This window comes from Notothenia coriiceps, unplaced genomic scaffold, assembly GCF_000735185.1.
Source record: "Notothenia coriiceps isolate Sejong01 unplaced genomic scaffold, NC01 NC01_scaffold00016872, whole genome shotgun sequence".
NCBI lineage: Eukaryota > Metazoa > Chordata > Actinopteri > Perciformes > Nototheniidae > Notothenia > Notothenia coriiceps.
Window position 1 is genome coordinate 382,719 of NW_011349573.1, and position 23,358 is coordinate 406,076.

A 23,358-nucleotide genomic window follows, 5' to 3' on the forward strand; every position below is an offset into this window, starting at 1 on the left:
AAACACATTCCTGCTTGTTTTATTTAATTAAAAAAGTATTGAAATGTGTTATACAAAAACCACTAACAAGAACTAGTAACGTCTACCAAAGTGAGAGCTTTAAAGATGGAGGCCAATAAACTAATATCAATTCCATATAATAAATAATCCCATAAGGCACATTTTGAAATGGAGGTTGTTTGGTGATTTCGCAAATGGAGGCTTTTTAGTGTGTGTGTGTGTGTGTGTGTGTGTGTGTGTGTGTGTGTGTGTGTGTGTGTGTGTGTGTGTGTGTGTGTCCTCATTTATATCTCAACTATGTTCGATTACACCACCATACGATCTCTTGGCAGAAATCATAACGTTTATTGCTTATAAAACGAAATATTTGCCAATAAAGAAGCGTGGACTTGCTATTAAAATATGGTGGGGAAAATGGTGGCCATTTAGTTGAGCAGCAGGCTGATTTATTATTTATTGTTCTGTCCCACGGTCACGTGTCTGGGGCGCCCTATCCAGTCTTGGGCAAGGTTCAACTTACCGGACGCATTGAGCCCCTAGCTGGTGCAGGAAAGCAGCTCTTTATGTGCAATGAATCTGAATGATCTGAACATTGCAAGCCTGTAAACGCGGTTTATATATATTTTTGGGCTTTTGAATTTCTGCAATGTCGACGTTGGGAACGAGCTATTACATTGAGGCTCCTGTTCTTCCCGAGCAGGAAGATATGGCACCGAGGTACTCGTCAGCTGCAGGGGTGGAGCAGGCGATGCTCACCGAATATGGCGGACAGGAATCTTGCACTTTGCAGGCGAAATCTTCTATTTTTGGTGGATCTTGGAGTCCCATCTCGACCCACCCTCCGAACACAGCCACTCCGACCTATATACACCACCACTACACCAACGGGGACAGCGATGGTATGTTTACGCGTTCCTGGGCGTTGGATCCGGTCTCTGCGTCCCTGTGTTTGACGGGATTACCGTCGACGGCCATGCATTATGAGATAAAACCCGAGCCTCGGATTGGAAGTGCTGAATGTACAACTTTGGAGACGCACACACCTCTTTTGTCTGACATTGAAAACGGAGCGTCCCTTGTGGAGATTCCCTGCCAACCCACATCCACGTCTAAAGCCACTGAAAGGAGCCCGTCAGCAGAGGACGATCTCAAGAGGGAGATAGAAGCAAGTAAGCAATGCAGTTTCTATTATATTCTCCTTACTCTATGAACTCATTTAGGTGAATGAAAGTGGCGTTAGCTTGGAAATTGGGAGATTTTTGGGACGTCATTTATAAACATAGATATATTTGATAGTGTTTCAAAGAGATGTAATGGTTTAATGGAATGACATGGTCTTTTGTGAAATGAGATAAGACTATTCTCCAATGGGATGGTCACCCCTCACTGCATCATCCTTCATAGGAATAAATAATGTCATGTGATGCTCTATCCTCATGTTGAATAAGCAAAGATTGTCCATATTTCAATAATCTTGTCGGGCGTAGCATGTATTTATCAAACTATTAATCCACAGGAGCAGTCCTGTTTTTGAGTATTCTGAGAGTAACTCTCCTGTCTCTCGGTTTTGACCCCCTGTTTCCAGATAACCCATCGTCCAACTGGCTTCATGCAAAGCCCACCAGAAAAAAGCGTTGTCCATATACAAAGTACCAAATCCTCGAACTGGAAAAGGAGTTTCTGTTTAACATGTACCTCCCCCGGGATCGTAGATACGAAATAGCGAGAGCCCTGAGTTTGACCGAGAGACAGGTGAAAATCTGGTTTCAGAACCGCAGGATGAAGATGAAGAAAGACAACAAAGACCGGCAGAGAGACAGTTAACTTTGGACTGATGCTGGATTAGAGAGGGGAGGAGGGGGGAGAGGGGGAGTCTGTCTTTAATATTCCTGACCTGTTACACATGTTGTTGTAAAGTTTGTGTAGTTAAACAATGCTGGATGTTATTGTTTACTATGGTGTCCAGTGTTTCATGTTTGTGAGAGGACAAAGCGTCTCGTCAGAGTTTAGATGTGTTGTATTTGACGCACAGAAATAGTGAGTAGGTCGTTTGTTATTTGCATGAAATGATCCTTGACTACCTGAATGTATTTCAGCTACCTATTTGCATTGTTTAAGTTATTGTTTTTGCAATCTAGATGTTTTATATCCGTCTGTTTTGTTCCATTTGTGCACACTTCAAATACCTCATCCGTTCCTTGTTTCATGCAAAAATAAAAAGTAGTTTGTATATAGCACAGAAAGTAAATATGACTTATTCATTTGGTATCATTTTGCGTTTAACAGTGAAACACACTGCGTATTTATAGCACATTTAAACTAAATATAGACTATAAAGAATATTGTACTGAAAAATACTATTTTTCGTTCTCTATTCTTTAATTCCTTTTTTTATTTGTTAAGCACATTTTACTGCCGTGTTCGCCACAATAAATTCTAAACTATTTTCAAATAATAAGTATTTTTACTTGTTTCATTGAAAATTAATTGAACTAAAACAATTTATTTCAAGATGAAAAAATGTGAAATTGTTTTCATATTATACTTCTTCTCTCTTGTAACCATTCCAACTATTACCCACAGAAAAAGACAATCCTGAGGCCTGTACAAATAGTTTCTCTCAGAAATGTGTTTTTGGGAACCTTACCGGCCTAAAGTATTAGTAAGTTTCTTATGATAATATTTATAAATCAAAATAATAATATTTGGAAAATAAGACAGGGATTTTCATTCGATTGTAACATGGTCAATAACTTTATAATACACACACTGTCCTTTTTAAAGAGCCTCCTGTTTAAACAATATTTGAAAATGGAAATTATATTTGAAAAAGCTTGTATCTTTCGATTTAAATGTGTTTACATAAATAGAACCGATAGACTATAGTGGAACCCAACAACACACAGCGCAGGCACAATTCAAATACAAAGTCACGAAAGAGTCAGGGCAAATTAAACAACAGCGAAACCCATTTTAGCATTTAAAGATACTTTCTACACAATTATTATCTAAATCCTTTCATATATAAATGCACTATCTTTTAGGACATCTTCGGTCTTTTAGCGCCCTACAAACTAGACTGGATGCCCTCCTGCAATAAACCTCGATCACAGCCTCAACTGTTTATAAGGTGCGAAAACAGGAAAGCATGAAGGCTCTGTGACAGCAGTAAAGCAGCATTTCTAATTAGCCCCGGGAAAACAGTCAAATATGTGATATTGTTTTAAGATAGGCCTGACACACACACGCACACACACACACACACACACACACACACACACACACACACACACACACACACACACACACACACACACACACACACACACACACACACACACACACACACACACACAGATGGTCTAGCAGGACTGCAGATGGCTCTGTCTTAAAACCTCTAATTCCTTTACAACCGTCTACCGACCATTAGTCTGTCTCGAAGCAGAGACATCCGTGTTGTTTAGTCGCTGCAGCAGAGCTCTCAGGACAACCGACACACACAAACACAACAACATGTTAAACACTCTTAAAAGTTTCCAAATGAGTTTAAAAAATACATTATTTTTTGTCCACTTTGACGAACAAGTTGAAAATTAAACATTAAATACAAACAAACACAATCTTAAATGAGGACAAACACAGTGTCCTGATGGTGGTGTCACTGCTCCTCGCTGACCTGGGTGCTGCTTTGCTCTGTCCGCCAGCAGGTGGAGGCAGCAGCTCATCTGAAGAAAAGTATTCAAACTGGATGGTGCGTTCAAGGCACACCAAGAACATTACCCCTTTATTACGGACCTGCAGCAGTTGTCTCGTTTTCGTCGTAAAACATCCCATCTTGCTCAGTTTCGTTTTATGGTCACCCATGGCATAAATTTCCCTTTAAAAAATCTTTATTTTTACCAAAGTGGGATTTTGTTTGTCATGGGGTTTCTTTATTCTGTATTTCATAAAATAGTTTATCAAATGGTTCCCTCTATGCTTGTGAATACGAGATATGTGATGGGAATGCATGATACCATAATACTCACACATCTACAGGTATTTAAAAAAAAGCATACATATTTATATCCATGGAATCAATAACTATTATATCAAATTACTATGTTATAATGACTAAACTATGTGTACATATTAGTTTGTACAGGCACATTCACACATAAATCCTTTGGCATGCAATAACTTCCCTTTTTTTCTCCCAGGGTAGTACTGGATCCCAACCGAGCGATGAACTTGAGGTCCTAAAGTAAGAGATACCCCAAAGCTTACCTCCCTCCCTGGTTTCCCATAATGCCCCCCTCAACCTCATCCAAATCCCCCTATATCAACCCCAAAGGTCACCCACATGCAGACCATTAAGTCACTTACTCCTTTTTTGGAAAACTGTAAAGATAAGCATGATAAAATAGTGACATTACACCATATATTACACTTAAGAAACCTTCAGTTAATGCTCTTCAGAGCGTAGATGGCATTCCTGTGTGATCCTGCATGAATCTTCCATGAAAACAGCCATTTGAGGAGCATGCTGCAGAAAAACAGAAAGTTTCTTGGACGCTGTTTGCAGTGACCTCCTGAGACCCCTATACATCAAACCTCATGACACCGCTGGTGACAGAGGAGGCCACAAGTGAACTTTGGAGGAGAAGTTCAGAGGAGTAGAGTCATGAGCACATGTGAGTCTATTTTATCCATCTCACTGCCAATGGTCTGCTGTATGAAAGTGGATAGTAAGGGTGTTTCTGTTATAAGGTCTTAAAACATTACTGCAGAAGATGTCTTGAAACTATTCCTAATAACATCACAGATTAATGCAGTTTTCAAGGAAAACATACTTTTAGAATTTGGACTTGGCTTGCAAATGAACTTATTTCTCAGTTACTTATGCATTTACCTGGATTTCGATATATATCCTCATCCTCAATTTGAAATGATTTATTTGCTCAGTGAATGATAAAACATCAATGTCTGCCTTTAACATGCACTGAGCAAGGACACTCGAAAAGGCTGAATATCTCTTAAAGCTGTGTTGTTCATTTTTACTCTTATGATCCCAAATGTAACATTACATGTCTTGTTTGATTTCCTGAGAGGCAAGAAGAAGGGCCCAAAATGACAGTATCTCTGATTTTTTCACAATATTTCTGCACATGTCGACGTGCAGAACAGTTTGATTTGCAGCCTTTAACGCCCCTGAAGTATCTGTCAAATCTGCTCATGAAACCAGGGGCTCAATAAATAAAACTGTTATGTGAAAATCCTGTCATGAACACTGCTTTGTTTCCTAGACACACACACACACACACACACACACACACACACACACACACACACACACACACACACACACACACACACACACACAAAGCTAAATGTTTATTCCAGAAGGGTGATGCACGATTGAATACTTCTGTATTTATTTTACAGTTGTCCCCCACGGGCAGAATGGTGTTCACGGTATAATGACAAAAACAACTATAACAGACACTTTTAAGCATTTTCTCACCAATTTAACCAAATATAATTTCAACATTGTACATCAAATTGCTTGTGCACAATGTGGAGGAAATCAATATGAAATATATGTGAAACATTTTAAATTGCAATTCGATATATTAAGAATTGTTTTAACACTGAAAAAACAGATGGGCATTGTAAGTATCCAAATATTTATTTTTAGTACGGGCATACATTTTGCATGACACTCACAAAAAATAATTCCAAAACAAAGTCAAGACTACGAGTTATAAATATATATTCTTAGTTACCAAAAAAGCACCAAGAGTGGTGACAGATTTGGCCTGCTTGCTTCCCAGATGTCTCTTGTTGTCTCGGAACAGACGGGCAGCGCCGCTCCTCCTCACATCCAGACACCATCTTCTTTCTGTCTGCATCCGTTCAGCAGGCAACAAAATGTGGCTTTATGTCTGCACATCTCCGCATGAAAACAGCAGACTTAAATCAATATTTGTAGCAATATATAACGTTAAATAAGTGTCAAAACGCAGTGTTCAGATCATTTTCATCATACATATTGTAGAGATGCATTTGCTATTCACAAGGCTCTTTGTTCTCTTTGTATCCTTGTTGGTTTCTACACCTGTGTCGAATTAAATCTGGCCAATCGGCTAAAACCTAATTTTATATTCTAACAAATGAGAATAAAATGATAATTAACACAAGTGTACACAATAATTTGCAGCAATATCCAGACATGCTTAACAATGAGCTTAATTTGGTTAAATTAAAAACATATTTCTAAGTCTGTTATTAATTATCATCTTCAGTTAAATTATAAGCAAATATTATAGGCTGTGAGATTTACCTCACAGTACATACGTTATTAAATTCGGTGAACATCCTTAAAAAAAAAACATAGGTCAAAATAAGTTATATGAAGTAAAAATAAACATTTCAAGCAAATGTGGTAAAATGTAATTATTAGAAGTCTACCAGGCCAGAGAAAGACCGGCTCGCATCTGATGCAGAGAAAGGTATGAGACTGAATGGGATTTCTGCTGAATGCCAACACCCACTCACCTCTGCAAACAATTGATCCTATGTAAACGCTGCTCCGTTCGTTTCTATACCACGAACCAAGTCCTTTAATGTTTTTTCTGCCAGTATAGTCCTTTTTAAAAATCGAAAAACTACCGATTTTCGTCTTCAGAGGGATTTCTGATTTATTATCGAGCGAGTGTGCAAAAAATATTGTGTGCGTGAAGGCCGTGCGTCTCATCCGTCTTTAAAAAAATCCCTTCACTTCTAAATCGAAAACTTCCTCTACAGCCTAGCTAGAGAGTGGTTCTCCTCTTCCTGGCCATATATGATCTAAGGGAGTGTTAGATGGTTTAAATGTGTTCTTAGGGCAGGGAGCTGTCAGACCTTTTGGCGAGAAAGATTGATCACACACAGGCTACCAGGGCTCTTTGTTTAGAGCCTGAGCAATAAACAGCCATCGGATCCCCACCTTTCCTTTGCCTCACACTAGTGGCAAATCATGTCTACCCTCCGCTATGTTATAACCAATAATGCTGAGGTGTAAGGATGATGGCTTAGGTCAACATTATCCCTATAGGTGAAATAAAATAAATGAAATGGGATGTGGGATATAGGGAGCTATAAACTGTAAAATAGTGAGAATGCCCTTTAAATAACCCAACTGCTTACTTGCATTGACACAAAATCATGTTTTTACAGGAGATTTCCTATAAAGACTTAAATGATCAAATTACCAAAAATACCATAATGTACTGAGAAGATTAAATAATTGTGAGAAAAAACCCCTGCGAGAATCTGATGTCAATATCATTCAAATTCACATTATACATCTATTAAACAACAGTCATTTTTGTCATCCCTCTGTTTCTCTCTCTCTCTCTCTCCTGTGTGTGTGTGTGTGTGTGTGTGTGTGTGTGTGTGTGTGTGTGTGTGTGTGTGTGTGTGTGTGTGTGTTTGTGTCGGTGTCGGTGTGTGTGTCGGTGTGAGTGTGTGTGTTGGGGGAGGGGTGGACATGTTATTGAATGTCTGGTGCAGCCTTTTCTCTCCAAGCAAACCTCCAAGAGATTCTCAAGATTAACGCCCATGGCCCTGATATCGATTGGGCGTCGCTGCATTATGAGACACAAATGTGACTGATGAAATGATTTGTTGAGTGCCACGCTACAAATAAATGCTCATGCACCCACATCACAAATCACATGCACGTAACTCGCAAGGCAGACTGCGTGGACATGCAAAGAAGGCACGTTTTTCTGTGGGCGGGGGGCAGAAGTGAACAAACTGACCCCAAAAAATGTGTAAATAAAGCAACCCCTACCCCTGGAATGAGGCGTTACCCCTCAGACTTTCTCGATCAATCACAGGGGACAGTGGCTTCTTTTGATAAAAAACCCAAATTGTCATTGGGCAGATGCAATCATGTGACAAGTAGCACGGGCTAATTCCAACGATGTCCTCATGAAGGCAATAGTTTATGGCATAGAGGTCTCCATACGACAATATCTAGTTTAGTCGTTTATGATAATAAACGGCGTATTAATCTGAGTTAATTTTAAATCAGCGAGATTTTCAAAACAAGGAGGAGGAGATGAATTACGAATTTGGGAGAGAAAGTGGTTTTATCAACAGCCAGCCGTCGCTCGCTGAGTGCCTGACATCTCTCACTAACCCTGTCGGTGATGCATTTCAAAGTTCATCAATCAAGGGCTCGGCGCTTTCACAGTCGACACTGATTCCTCCTCCTTTTGAGCAGACCATCCCCGGCCTGCACCCGGGCATCCACCCACGCCACAGCCGCGCAAAACAGCCGCTGCAGGCTGCATCCCTTCCCCCGGAGTACCCGTGGATGAAGGAGAAAAAAAGCATCAAGAGACACCCGACTGCTGCTGCTGCTTCTTCTGCAACAACGACTGACTCCTCGCCACTCTACTTCTCCCCCCAAGGCAAGACATGATGATTAATAACCTCCATGTAAAAGGCTCCTCATTGTCTGAGGAATCCCCTCAGCATGAGCTGCATCGCGGGCCTTATGCAACACGGGCATCCCTTTAAACCAGTGTAGGATTTTGATTTAAACATGCTTAATCTCATCAAGTAACGCACTGACTTGTGATGCAGTGTACTAGTGTTAATGTTTGACAGTAATGGAGAGTGATAGATTATTCTTACACGGGCCAGCAGCTGGCATGTTCATTAATCTTCACCCTCCGTCCTGTCCTGTCCAAGCAGACCCATCATATTCTGCCTGGGGCCCATAAATCTTCCCACTGCCGGCGCTTGCTTGCCACAATTTTCTCCCCGGCTTGTTTTCCTCCACATATACACACTCAACTCTGTTGCTGTTTTATTTATTTTTTGCCAGCATTTCTCTGATTAAAAAAACTTGTTTATTTTTGTTTAGGTTCCCCAGAGGAGCCAGAGCTAGGAGGGTCATCCCGGAGATTGAGGACTGCGTACACCAACACCCAACTTCTGGAGCTGGAGAAGGAGTTTCATTTTAACAAATACCTGTGCAGACCGAGGCGAGTGGAAATAGCTGCTTTGCTGGATTTAACAGAGAAGCAGGTGAAAGTGTGGTTTCAGAACAGGAGGATGAAGCACAAGAAGCAGACCCATTGCAAGGAGAACCGGGACAGTGAGGGGAAATACGCGTGCCTGGACGACGGGCAGGAGGACGAGTTTGAGCAGGAGGAAGACAGCAGTGTAGCCGGGGGGACGCTCCTGGAGAGGGAGAGGTATTTCCACCAAAATACCTTAACTTCACAACATTGTATGAACGGGCACAATGGGGACAACCAAAGCGCTTTGAACAGCAATGAGAAAAATCTGAAACATTTTCCTAACCCGGCACCCACTGTTCCTATCTGCGTGTCAACAATAGGCCCGGACAATGATAATTCCCCGGGCCTGGACGTCTCTTTGCAGGATTTCCACGTTTTCTCCTCCTCCTCCTCTTTCTCACCAAGTTTGTCAGATTCTGCACATAGTCCCTTGTCTTTATCCTCCGAAACTTTTGACCTTTTCTCAGAAACATTCACAACAATCGACCTGCAAAACTTGAGCTATTAAAATATTTCAACATGTTTCATTTGAGTTCAGACACTTGTGTCCAGTTTATACTCAATTAAGTAGATCTCAAAAGTAAGGTAAGTTAAAGCAAAGACATTAGCCTATATGGGCAGTTTAGCCTGCGAGGAAAGACTTTATTTTTATATGGATTTCTACTATAAGGGAGAATATTTTTTTTGAAATAAAACTTGACATTTATTGGAATCAGCAGCGCCATTGTCTTATTTCACAGTAAGAAAGTTCGGAGAGTTCATTGATTTTAGGCCTACAGTACAATATAAAATATATCTATAAGAAAAAATGAATTATGTCCATGAATAGTTTATAACACATGTTTACTTTCATACTTTGCAAATAAAGATAATATAAATAATTTTATTCAAACGCCACGTGATGTTTTCTTGCAAGATATTGATTCTATGATCTCAAACGGCCTCAAAACAAATAGCAAGATTAATGAGCATTACGAAATACAAATAATAGTTATTTAGTATCTTTGTTAATTTCCATACGTTTAGTTTAAAGTACTTTTCGTGCATGCTTCTGCATAGGCTATACCTCAACGATTTATCGGACCAGAAAGAATGAACAAAAAAAGCAGATTCATTGCCTCAGCAAGTTTAAACCCAGAAAAAGAACATTTGCAGTGAAAATTGCCTGCTAGGAGTCCCAGGCCAAAAGCTATGACTTTTCTTGGCTCTAATTAAATGTTATTGCCAATAAAACTCACAGCACTGAGGGTGCTTGTTTATGGCCTGATCCTCATCGTAACACAATCTTTTTGAAATAAGAATAGCGCCTTATACGCAATCGTTTTTCAATTTTGATGATTTAAAATTAAACATTCAAAGCAGCCGAGACGTTTCCCCCAAGTCGATGTACATTTTAACTTCATTTGAATCTAGAACACAGTCGCAATAAATAGACCAGATATGAGGTAATAGCAGGCGTTATTTATTCCATTTATTTATGGAAAAATGTAACGATGGAAGTAAATGTATGTTAATCTGAACCAAACGGATTTCACCCCTGTTTACGGCTACATTTGTTTTTTCACACCGACTGGTTAGCCTCGGCTCGTTAAAGCGCACAGAAGCCACGATGTCACAGCCTGGTCGCTGTTTCTAATAGGAAGCTGTTATTAAACGTTAAGGGGAAATGATCGATAAAGCCAGAGATTTTTCCTGAAATAAAAAGATTAACAATCCCACTGATCAATTATTCTGACCAGAGTCTGCAGGCAGCGTGATTTAATTTACAGCCTCGGTATCTCTGCACTCATCGTGCTGCTCTCAGCCTCACTGCTAGCAATACTAAAAAAGGTAGGGTGCTGCAATTCTTACTGAGATACCATATTAAGCGATGGCTAATTATGGTAATTTGAAAAGATTAAGCCCAGGTGGTCAGATTTGCTTTGGTGCTGAGGCCACTGAGCTAATTTTTAGTCAGAGCACTCTGTGCCATCAAGTCAGTGTCTGCTGGACAGACCACAAATATCTCCTGATATTTATTATTTGAAAAAAGCTTTGTTTCTCTTTATGAGCATAAAAATAAAACATATAATTCATAGCTTTGCCCCCCTTTACAGGTTTCACCATGACCACCCCAACATTCACATTCATGAATTTTATTATATAATTTTCTTTATTTGTTATGGGTATATGATGGTAATTTGGAGCAGCTTGGTCAAGTAGTACATTACCAACATGTTATGAATCATAAAATCTGAGGAACCAACCACAGGAAGGAGTTCAAGCATGGTAGAAAAGTAGATGAAGCATTATGGGAAACTAGATACAAGCCTGTGCCAGCAGATCCCTCCCTCCACACATGCACACACACGGGTCAAAGGTCAAGCTGGCTCTCCTCTCCTCTCCAAGCAGAGAGGAACTACTGCCAGGTCAGGAGGGGGTCAGGTTTTGAATGACCTCAGAGGGTTTGTGGTCATAAAGAAGGTCTTGGTTACTCGGCTCTGAACAGGAAATGACATCAGAAAATGCAAAACAATACTACCATGAAGGATATTATATAAAGTTTATGTTTGGATTAAGAAATTAGGAATGTGATTGTAAATCACATGACAATAAACCAAAGATCTATAGAGCTGGTTCAAATTTTCTCAGAGTGAATCAACATCAACAACATTGTAAAACTTAATAAAAGACATAAAGCAAAAGTGTAAAAAACTCTATCACTGTCAATAAAGAAAACAACATAGAGAGTGTTACTGGGTCCAAAACACATTGGTGAAGAAAAAAGGACAGAGCAAATGGTAGGCTACCTAAGAACTTAACCAGAGTGTGTGTGGATGTTAAAGTATCTCTAAAGCTGCTGAGTTAAAACTGGAGGAGAGTCATTTGGATGTGGGACTGGTTGGCCTGACAGCACTGACAAACAACATGCAGCACCTGCAGCTAAAGCACGAGCTGAAGCTCTTCAGCCCCTCCAGAGCTGCACTGACATCTCTGTTTCATTTCTCCACAACAACAGGCTATTCAGTTCAAAGGCTGAGCCTTTAAACCTGGATTGGGTGATTCTCACTGTCAAAAGATGACTAATGAATGACTGACACCTTTATAAACAATATGACACCCAGCTGCTTTCACTGAATACACCATGAGGCACAGGGTTGACTTGGTGTATAAGGTGAGCTTTTTGTTGTTTACTTTTGCCAGGACTTGTACATTGATTGCATTAGAAAGGAAAATAGTGTTTGTCTTTGATTGTCCACTACAAAACAAATTAATGTCTCAATAATGCGATTGATATTCTGAATGCGATCTAGGAAAAAACGGTGCAAAAGTTAAATGGGCTCTCTCAAACATCTGTTGGAAATATATTTAAAAAACTTGCTCCTAAACCTGCAGAACAGTTTTATATAATAGCTTCCTCAACTATTAATGAGCCCTATTTGGATTTACAATGTTGACATATTCATAAGCCCAAAGTGCTTGCATCATTGTAAAAAAGAGACACCGCCAATGTGTCCAGTGAGTCAGTCACAGACTTAAGTGCCAGAGAAATATTATCTGGAATCAATCAAAAAATATGATCATGTGTTATCCGCTGACTTTATAGGTCTGTAAAGACCCATTGCTCCATTAAAACATCGACTCCACGTCATCAGGAGCAGTCAAAAACTATACACACAAAGGCTGATAGACCAATAAACGTCAGTGTGGATGTTGAACAACAGGCAGGTTTCAGAGGGGGTTTTCTACAGCGGAACTATGTGGTCAGATAATAATTAGAACTTTAACTTCCGTGTCCTTAAACTCATTGCTGCTTCCGTGTGTGAAGTCTCCCAGCCGGACGGTCACCGCTGCCAGGAACAAACTCTCAATACAATGCGTGCGATTCCCGAGGAGCTAACGACGCTCATCTCAGGTAAAATCTTAATAAGTTACCGCATATCTGCACACAATGGGTGGTTTTCCGTGTTTATTTAGTGCTTTTATCACCACGTCCAGCTTTTAAGGGACCGTTTTGTGAAAGAGGAAGCACACACTCATAACGCTTTCAGTCAGGTGGACTTCAGTCTAGCTGCATCATGTCAACACACCACCGTGGTGCTATTTCATCCGTGCTGATCAGTATCAAACAATGAGCAGTTGGACTTCGAAGCTGCACACCGTGTTGTTGTGCTTTTGAAAAGTACATGTTTTCCAGTAGAAGCCTACCTGGTTTTTGTCTGCCAAAACAGTGGAACCAGATTTTATGAATGTTTTATCTGATTTTTTTTTTAGACCTAGAATATTTCATCTCTGATGGATTAAAAGGGGAAAATCTCAGCAAGAAGGCAAAAGAGAAGAGGGATGCCTTCATCAGACGGATTCAAGAGCTCAAATTGGGGTATGTCTTTCTGCAGATCAGAATTGAGGTACAAATATTTTAATGGAAAATATGAACGTTTTTAACATTTAATCCCTTTCTCTTCAACAGTTTCCCACACGATTTCAAGGACAGAAGTGAGTGCTTGTCTTACACTTTATTAAATGTACCAGTGGCTCCCAACCTTGTGTTTTAAGCACATAAGGCATGAATCGGAGGGGTCACTAATTTCAGGATAAACCCATTGAAATGTATTATCTTATCTTAAAAGATATGATCAACAACTTTGAATATATAAAATACATACCTCCTGATACACCAACAATGTCCTCTATTATTTTCTTTTTTTCAAAAAACTGTTTTGTGCTTTTAAACCTTCTCCAAACAGCCACAAAAGGGAATATCCCTCTTCAAATGAAATGAATCAATCTCATGGATATGCACAACAGGTTGAGAGCCATTGGGATACAATATAACAGGCACCATTAACAGTTTCTGTTTGTTCTTCTAGGTGGAGATGAGGAGGATGACGAGGAGGAAGTTGACAGCAACAACGATGGAGGCTCGCAGCAGTCAGAGCGCACAGACAAGGATGAAGACGCTGGCGAAGGTAAGCCACAAACACTTAGCAGATGTCCAAACGTTGACTTGCTAACTGCTAACAAGTGGTGGATTAAAGTATTGAAAATTGCACCTTGGCATGAACAAATACAAATCTCGGGGTCTGCTCCTTGGAAAAGTGACTTTGAGTGGCACAATGAGGGAGACATTCCAACTGTAACTTGGCAACATACTTGGGAAGCAATTTGGGGGCACTAGTGCTACTCCCACCACCTCTTTCACCCCACCCCTTTGACAGCTAGAGCACACTTTATTGCTCCCAGCCAGTCTTGGGACAGAACATTACTGCCATTGCTGTAGTTTGAGAAAAAACATGTCTCCATGTACAGTAGCCCAGTTAACCCTGTACGGTCCATTGGGGCAACCAATGCAATATGTTGTATTTACTTTTATAAATAGAGTATCAGGGATATCCTTGTGATAATGGCTATTAGGGGTCTGGGGTTTATGGGCTGCAAACAGCTGCCAGTTTTATGGCTGCTCTTTCACACAAAGCAACTTTGACACAGCAGTTGAACATTTGCATTGAAGTTGCACGCTGCAAGGGGAATCTCCTCCAGTGAGAAGCAAAACCTTGCGTAGTAGAGCCTCCATAGATTCTGCTACTTATTTTCACATCAGTCAAACAAATCAACCACATACTTGAAGAACATGAAGTTAGTCAGAAATCAATCTGTTTTATTATTAACATTTTGAAAACATAATGTAATTTTCACTTATACATCATTAAAAACATGATGGGTTTCCTCAACTGTTCTCCAGGTGCCCAGCAGTCCCCACCTGTGGCGGCTCAGGACCTGACGTCTGTCTTTAAAGCGGGATACCTTGAGAAGCGCAGAAAGGGTGGGTGTTCTGATGATGAGATACGTGTTACCCTTTTTTTTTAATGAGAGAGTTTTGCACACTTTAATTGCCAAGCTCCTCAGAAATGTATTGATATGTTTTAACCTACATGTCCTCCTTCCTGCAAAGCATCCATTTAATATAAGCCAGCCATTTATTAAGACAAAAATAATTATACCTCTTCCTAAATTTAAGGTATTGTATGATAGTAAACCAAAAATTCCATTGGCATTTTCACATTGTTTTGCGAAACAGAGCTCTAATTAAACCAGAGAATGATCTACCTCTTCTAAGTTATGATTTGTGTTGGTTTTCTCTCCACAGATCACAGCTTTTTCGGCACCGAGTGGCAGAAGAGGTGGTGCGCTCTAAGCCAGCATACCTTCTATTATTATGGCAGTGAGAAAGGTTCTTACATTTTTAATTCCTTTTAATTATGAAACTGTTTGAGAAAATTAAAAGTGGTTGGATATTTAGCATTCTGCATTTGACAGTGACTTTGCAGTTGTTGCATCTAAACTATTAATAATGATGTTTTTAATTTCCTGTAACCAGACAAGCAGCAGAAGGGAGAGTTCAGTATCGATGGATACACTGTCAAAATTAACAGCACCTTACGGAAAGACTCAAAGAAAGACTGCTGCTTTGAAATCACGGCTCCAGACAAGCGAGTCTATCAGGTGCGCGCATCTCTTGGTGATGATTTGAATCACTGCTGTTTCTAAGTGCACAAACTAATTGAAAAACAAATCTGGACTTCAGATGTGCCATGTTTAAAATTTGGCAAGGCATGTGTTTACATGCACTTCATTAAGCCGTTATTTTTAAAACCTATTCATTCATTTTACACTGCTGCCTTTGCAATGGCTCAACCTGACACGCATATTTAAAAAGTCTAAATGAGTGTTTCTAACATTCAGGCGCTTCCATACGGAACATTTTGCTATGCATAAATGCAGTATTATTTGCTTATGTTAATTAATATATGTACAACTGGATATTGAACTGACTGCAGTTTTCATTTCTCTCTTTCATGACAGTTTTGTGCGTCATCCGTGAGAGAGGCGGAGGAATGGGTGAAACAGATAGACTTTGTTTTGAAAGGTTTGAACTGTTTAATTCATAAAGAATGATCAGGAGTATGCTCTATAATGTCAGAAACTCAATTTGTTTCTGGTCAGAAATCTCAAAAATATTTATGTACGCATTAATCAAACTGTTCCCCTGACAGGAATCATCCAAGAAATAATCCAAGAAGATGATGAGGAGGAACAGGATGTGTACGATGATGTTGATATACCTGTGTCTGAGCCGATTGACGAAGACATCTATGAAGAGCTCCCAGGTCTGATCTACACACTGTGTCACTGCGATGATATCTGTTGTCCCTCACAAAATCATCAAATGACATGCTTCTCCTTGACAATAAGGGTTTATTTTCTAACAGTCCATATTTCTCTGCCTACTAATTAGTCAGAGAATCATAAGTCATAGCACACTCGTCTATCCATTTCTTGTCTGTTTCACCAGAGGATGACTTGCCCACTCCAGCAAAGCCTCCTCCAAAGATCGAGCCAGTCTGTAAACCATCTCCTCCTGCTGCAGGTAGAAAAACATTTTTAGGAATGAACAAATATGAGTGGTATATTTGATTTGTGTTTAAAAGTGTATAGTATCAATCCCTATGTACATATAAAGACAAGATAGGATGAGACTGTGGTCAATAAATAACATTCAACCTTCTAAGCTACAGCTAAAAAGAAGTGACATTTAGAGAGGAAGTTTCTGTGAACATGCACCACTGAAAGTTAACACAATGCTGGAAATAACTTTTGGCCCTGTTAGCCAACTTCCCTTTTACAATAAGTGATGCATAAAAGTTCTGCAATTGCAAAAATAGCAGCCTAACTTTCACATTTTTCTATGTAAACATTACAACAGCTCCCACAACATGATCCCACACTGAGGGTCCTACAAACAGGAAGTGGTCCCACTTTAGATCAATAGATAAGCTGAGCGGTAAACATTAACTGCCAAGAAACTAGCTTAGTAATACTACTAACTATTGTTATACAGCATTCTATAATGTGATATTTAGTTAACATGTTTTGCAATCAATGAAACAACAATTACCATACTTTTACCATTTTATAAAAACAATAAATGATGCAATGCACACTGTCTAAAGGCAAACCAACTCTTGTTTTACAAAAAAAAGCATATTGAAATTGATTTCTTCATTTTGACTATAATAGCTTTCTCTACAAAGGATTGGTTTAAAATGACATAAAACTGAGAATGTATAATTATTATATTTTTTTAAGAAGGGTCAATGGTCATAATTAACATGAGAACTCAAGCCTTTTGTGTAAATGTAACAGTTTTAGGCAAACAGGCTAATTTTCATTAGCAGCCCCTGCAGGTTGATGCAGTTTTAACCTTTTTTTTCAGTGGTGAGCTACTCCTTTAATTTCTGTTGTGCAATGAATTGAGTGAGAATGGTGACCAACAACAGCACGTTTAAAAATCTGTTTTTATAGTCTGCATGCAGACTGTTTGAAAATATGTTCACTATGTTACTTTGCCAGCATTAACATAAATACTCAAATTGAGCATATAGTATGAACTTGGCTCTTCCTCCAGTTCTGTTTAAGGCTCTCCACTGCCTCCTGTTGGTCCTTCTGCATACAGACAATCACTGCTGTGTCCTCCTACCTGTACACTTAATGTCTTAATCTCTACAGAAAATAAAACTGTTATCACCTCTCTCCCTTTCCATCCAGTTGATAAGAGCACAGACTACCCCAACTTCTACCAGGGCTTATGGGACTGTTCAGGGGACCAACCGGATGAGTTAACCTTCAAGCGTGGAGATGCCATCTACATCCTCAGCAAGGTATGGTTAGGGGAACCTTGCTTGTCAGATGTTAAATATTGATTTCTCCCTGGGAGTTTTATTTTTTGGATAGTGAAGCCGGGATGAGCTCAAACCCAACTGAAATGCCAGAGATGTACGGTCTGTAGACAGGGTGGTTCTGCTGGTCTCAGACCACCTAAAGTGAGTTGTTTCTAGGCCCTGAGAGGAACCGACTGTTCACATCCTTTACTGGCAGCACCTGGCCCTCCGCCTGGGGGTGGACGGCTGATGGTAAGGGGCAGAGTAAGCTTGGTTCTCTCTCTCTCTGTCGCTGTGATGGGGATTAGTTGTGTCACAACGGAAACTGTTTTAGTGCTGCTGGCGGAGGCTGGGCTTAGCTGGCACACAGCGCCATTCCATCACTTCCATCTGGACTGTTTCAGCACGCTGCCGCTGCTGCCAGTCCAGGCGGTGAGCAGCCCTCAGCCCACACACCTCTCAGACGTCTCTCTCACCTCGCCAAATAGGAATGTGTGTTCTCAGGAAACCCAGGCTCAGTCCACCACTCTGTTTCAGAGCAGGTGAGGACGTGTAGTGGACGCACAATTTCCGAGGCTTGTCGGCTATATGGCATGAGTGCCAGGTATTGAGAACTGAGGGGCCGTTCTTTACCTTCATTATGTAACTAAACAGGAGCCCTTTTGTGCTTAACTGGTTCATATGAATTGTGGATTTAGATGGGAAACATTCAACAAGCTTGTTTTTGAACATTATCTTACATATAAGTCAAGGTTTATTTTACTTTAAAGATGCATGTCGACCCTGTAGTTTGTGTAAAAAAGAAAGAAAAAAGAGTGGGAAATATGCACTGGCTGTTTGGGTTCAGGAGCATGAAGTCAACTGAGACATACTGTGTCAACCGGCCTGGTCCTTTTCCAGATTCAAGTCTGCCATCTAGTGGCACCTACAAGCAATGAAGACTTAAAAACATGAAGTGAATGATGAATTTCGAACATTATTTTAAAAAAAAATTATTTATAATTTACACTGATAATTACATTGCTTTTTAGTTAAGAGTATAGGGCGTCTTTAATGTCAGAATATAGTGTAAAATACCAATAGCCAGAGCCTTAAAGGACTTCTTTAATTTATGTTTGTCTGACCAACAGTAAAATATACAATTTAGAAAAAAAAAAAAAGTTATCACATTTGAGGATAAGAAATATGCATATGTTCAACATTTTTATTTGATAGTTGACTTGATTCTCAAAATAGTTAATCTTCTGTGGACCAGCTAATTGACTAATTGATTCCGCACTAATGGAAGGAAACAAATGCACAAAGCAGACAGACACCATCAATGCTCACTGGCCAAAGGCCTGTTTACGACTCCTTCTTCATGTGGAAAAGGACCAAGAATCAAGTTGCCCTTTCACTCAGACTGGGAGTGCCATTAGCTGAAACCTTGGTGTTGGGGGTTGTGGCCTGCTGCGAGGGCAATGACCATAAAACCTGTCTGGACTGCAGCAGCCAGCTGCAGCTGAAGGGACAGTCGACTCCCCCAGTCGCTCCCTCCTTCCTCATTCTCCTTTCCCCCTCTTCCCAGTGTCCCTCCCCCATTCCACAGACCAGAAATAGCTGTAGTGTTACAGCTGCGAGACCCCCCAGTCAGGACCTGGGTGTTGATTATAGGGCTTGACCGGGAGTGAAGGAGAGTGTGTTGTCCGGATATGCTGCACCACCCCCTCGCCCCCCTCAAGTCACAGCACATAAAACTAATCGGGAGATGTATCATCTCACTTAACTTAAGTGGCTGGATGGGTGGATAAAAGTAAACACTGTCCAAACATGTTGCTGCTGTGGTCCGTGTGCCCATGATGTTTTCACTTCATCACATTAAAAACGTTTGCAAACTGATGGATCAGCTGCGGAGTGTTTCATTAGGTAGAGGTAATAATATTATGGGACATAAGTATTATCCAGTTGTGTGTTAATAATGTATGTGTTGTCACAGTGTGTGGTATCATTAGTCTTCCACAGCTCTGTATATGTGTTCTCATGTTTTTACCCCTTACTCACTCAAGCACGTCTTATTTGTCAGCCAGAACTACACAATGAGGTGTTGGTGTTTTTCAAAGGCCGGCTGCAGGAAGTCATAACGTGCACACTCACACACTCAGTCTTGCACTACACACTTCATGTCAAGCTGCCATATTATCCCTCAGGGACGTGTGAAGTGTTGTTTTAATAATCTGACACATTAGTTATTTTTTAAAAGTTTGTTTCCATTTAAATGTGCTGCTAATCATTAAGATGTACTTATTACTTTTTATTATATTCCAGTCCTGTGTATAAATATTTGACGTTGACAGTACTTTTTTATCTGACGTGATGAATGACCCATCACCAGACGACAGTCAATCCTAGCCATCACTATTGTTATCGTAATCTTCTTCTACTACCATAAGATCACTTACATTTATTACTCTCTCCGGGGAATAACTGGACACAGATGTGGTCCCTCCTCGTCCCCGAGTTTTGGCATATATTTTGAACATTCACAGGTTCCTTTTCCTTCAGCCTTGTCAGAACGTGATCTCCAGAGTTGATTCATGTCCTGGAGGACTTTGATGTGAGGTCAGTCTCTTGGCCAGAGAGGGAGAGGGGTATTCTCCTCTTGTCTCAGATCTCTCCTCCCAGTGTCCCCCTCACATCTCAGCATGCTGACAGCCATTTGGAGCTATTACTTGTCATGCTGTGACAGATTTATATGTGATGTGCTCTACACACACATTGTTTTTGTGTGCAGGATCAGGGATGTGTTTGCGGTTTTGAAACCAAAAGCAAGTATAGAAGCAGGACAGTGAACAGGAGATTTAAAGTTGTTGTTGGGATGTAGGAGTGAAAGGGAAGAAACTTTGTGAATTGAACAGGTTGTGTTTGTATTACGATGGTATCAAGATGATAGGGAATGAGGGCAGGGAGAGATGGGAAATGATAGGAAACAAGAGTCCGTGACCTGTAACAAACCCGGGATGTTGTCAGTCACAGTGGGCAGCCTTAACCTGTGCCACCAGGGCGCCATTATCCTTCTGACTTCTGTTAGACAAACAGTCAGTCTCAAAGTCTCCAAAGCAAGACCACTGGTTTCTGTAACTCTAGAGTTTTACCATCGGATAATATTTTTATTTTTAAGAAAAACCTCAGCCTGTGGTGTGATCATTGATAGTACTATTTATTTTTAGAACAATTGTTTGCTGCTCAGTGTTGTCTATAGAGACAAGAGGAAATTAGTGTTTTCTCCACTTTGTTTTCAGGAGTACCAGAGCTGTGGTTGGTGGGTCGGAGAAAAGAACGGATCTATAGGAATCGTTCCCAAAGATTACCTGATGGAGCTTTACGCTATATAAACACACCCATGTAAGTTGTTCAGACCTCAAGATGGCAGTGAAATATCTTACACCTTTAGTTATTTTAAGAAATATATAACTGTGATAATCCGCTTTATTGTAACTGGTACATTGTGTCACTTACAGGATCTTCCATATCCACTCCAACTGATTGATGATTGGATAAAATACATATTCATCTGACTGAAATACATGTTAAAGAGTATTTTTCTACAGTTTCTGCACTTCTTTTTTGTATTTATTTCCCATCCTCAAAACCGTTTTCCCATACCATTTCATAATTTACTTTTGTCAGTGTTTTTCTTGGCTTGATTAATAAACGTTCAAACATATCTGTTGTGTCAGAGCATTCTTTTAGTTATTTGTATTCCTTGGACTTAAGCCACAAGGTGGCAATAGAGTCTCTTCAGAGGTCACACATTTCTACATCTGTAACAGAGGTGCTCAAGACAGAAATATCACATGCTAGGTTTTTTTGGTTGCAGTGGGACACAATTTTGTATATGATATTTGCATACTGAATTATGACAGGACAAGATGCAAGAGGAAAATGTTTAAAAAATAAATACCTTAAAAGAAATAAAGTTATGCAGTACATTCTCGAGGGAATAAACATGCATACAGTACACATGGAAAAAAGAACATGTATCAATAATAGTCAAGCATACTTAATCAAATTGTTTGCCTACTGTTATGATATCAGGCCAAAGTCAATATGAAATCTTCTGTGTACACCACATTTGTTTACACAACCCCTTTAAATAAATGAAAAATGATGTATTTTTAAATATTAGATTTATTCATTTGGTCAGCACTTTTGTTCCAAACTTCAAAGGGATGCTGTTTCTTTATGACACCTGAGAGACTTTGCTGGGCAGAGGATCACAGCGCGGCAGATGGTTGGCTGTGCTGCGTGCCCGAGTGAAACGGCTGAGGTGCACTAATAAGACAGCCACCCACACAGAGAGCAGGGCGCTTATCACCCTCTGAGGGGCTGTTTGACAGCAGGCGTGGTGGTGTTAGCTATGGGCATATCCCTCCGAGGTTACATACATACTGTACATTTTTTTACGGCCTCCTTACTGAAATACCAAAGTTGTATGACAATTTTATTTATCAGGGTAACCTGTTCCAACTTTGGTTTTCTGCTGACAAAAGGGGCCTTGTCAAGGTTTTCTCAAGGTTAAGATAAATGTGAAGGAAAATGCGCTCATTAACCAATAACTCACTGCATCTTTCTCTGCTTCTTCCCTCTATTCTTTCTCTTGCTCCTGTCTCTGTTTTGTTGCTGTTGAGTGATGAGCTAGTCGCCTGTCCTCTGGGTGACATTCAAAGCCAACATAAATCCTGCTCTTTATGGTACAGTGCAGCGATAAAGCCTCTCTGCTAATTGGAGCTGTAATGAATTACCATAATTAGTTATTGAATATACTACATTGGAAATGGGGAGAAAATGCTTTGTTTTAGGGGAAGGCAGGAATGTAGTGAAACGAGGTGAAATGCAGTGATCACCAAATACCATTACTGATGGTTTCTGTAATTCCATCATTAAGGCAGATTATGTAACACATGACACATTTTTTGGTGCTAATGTTAAGTTGTGGATTTAAAACATAAACACAAATATTTCTTTATGGCTGACGTAGCTTTCCAGCTAAGAGTCTTCTTTTTAATGTTAGGCTATGGGTTAGGTTGCCAAAGGCAAGTAAGGCTAAATATTGCCTCTCATTTTTATGTGCCAATAAAGGATTTCCTTAATGGATGTCAACTACACCCCCTTCCCCCTCCGTTAGATTTGGACAGCCATATCTTCGGAATATACAGGTTCTTTTATTGCAATTTAACATCAAGATATAATGTTTCATAGATAAATGCCACCGGGCCATTAATCTAGTAGGCACTAAATTACACTAATGATACCAGAATATCACTAATTAATACTTGCAGCCATAAAGATACACTTTTACCGGTCAAATATATATAGATTGAGCTGCTGAGTAATAATAAATAAAATTCAGATTTGCTGAGAAAGGTGAGGGAAATATAAAACAAATCACCCTTCAGGACAGAATCCATTTTGTACTGACAATTTAGAGCTTATGGTGTTCATTTTCACACAGCCAAGTGTAATATACTTCGAATAACAAACATACTGCATACCTTCTGGGTAAATAACTCTCGGGAGGGACAATATAATATTGTCATTGATAGCTGTTCCTCCTTGTTAAG

General features: G+C 39.9%; 3 protein-coding genes across 3 annotated transcripts; all 3 read left to right on the forward strand.

The window, feature by feature from the left end:
- Positions 1-573: 573 nt before the first annotated feature.
- On the forward strand, positions 574-2,232 carry hoxa9b (homeobox A9b). Its single transcript, XM_010776329.1, has 2 exons — positions 574-1,169; positions 1,586-2,232. The coding sequence occupies exons 1-2, from the start codon at positions 647-649 to the stop codon at positions 1,822-1,824; spliced, it is 762 nt and encodes a 253-aa protein (XP_010774631.1). The 5' UTR covers positions 574-646; the 3' UTR covers positions 1,825-2,232.
- A 5,854-nt stretch (positions 2,233-8,086) lies between these two features.
- Positions 8,087-9,594, forward strand: LOC104949900 (homeobox protein Hox-A2b-like). Its single transcript, XM_010776330.1, has 2 exons — positions 8,087-8,418; positions 8,892-9,594. Exons 1-2 carry the CDS (start codon positions 8,087-8,089, stop codon positions 9,565-9,567), a joined length of 1,008 nt encoding a protein of 335 aa, XP_010774632.1. The 3' UTR covers positions 9,568-9,594.
- A 3,236-nt stretch (positions 9,595-12,830) lies between these two features.
- Positions 12,831-21,461, forward strand: skap2 (src kinase associated phosphoprotein 2). Its single transcript, XM_010776331.1, has 13 exons — positions 12,831-12,954; positions 13,314-13,419; positions 13,510-13,535; positions 13,910-14,008; positions 14,782-14,862; positions 15,187-15,270; positions 15,418-15,542; positions 15,903-15,966; positions 16,094-16,207; positions 16,393-16,467; positions 17,646-17,758; positions 21,037-21,139; positions 21,256-21,461. Exons 1-12 carry the CDS (start codon positions 12,915-12,917, stop codon positions 21,127-21,129), a joined length of 1,020 nt encoding a protein of 339 aa, XP_010774633.1. The 5' UTR covers positions 12,831-12,914; the 3' UTR covers positions 21,130-21,139; positions 21,256-21,461.
- The last annotated feature ends 1,897 nt before the right edge of the window (positions 21,462-23,358 follow it).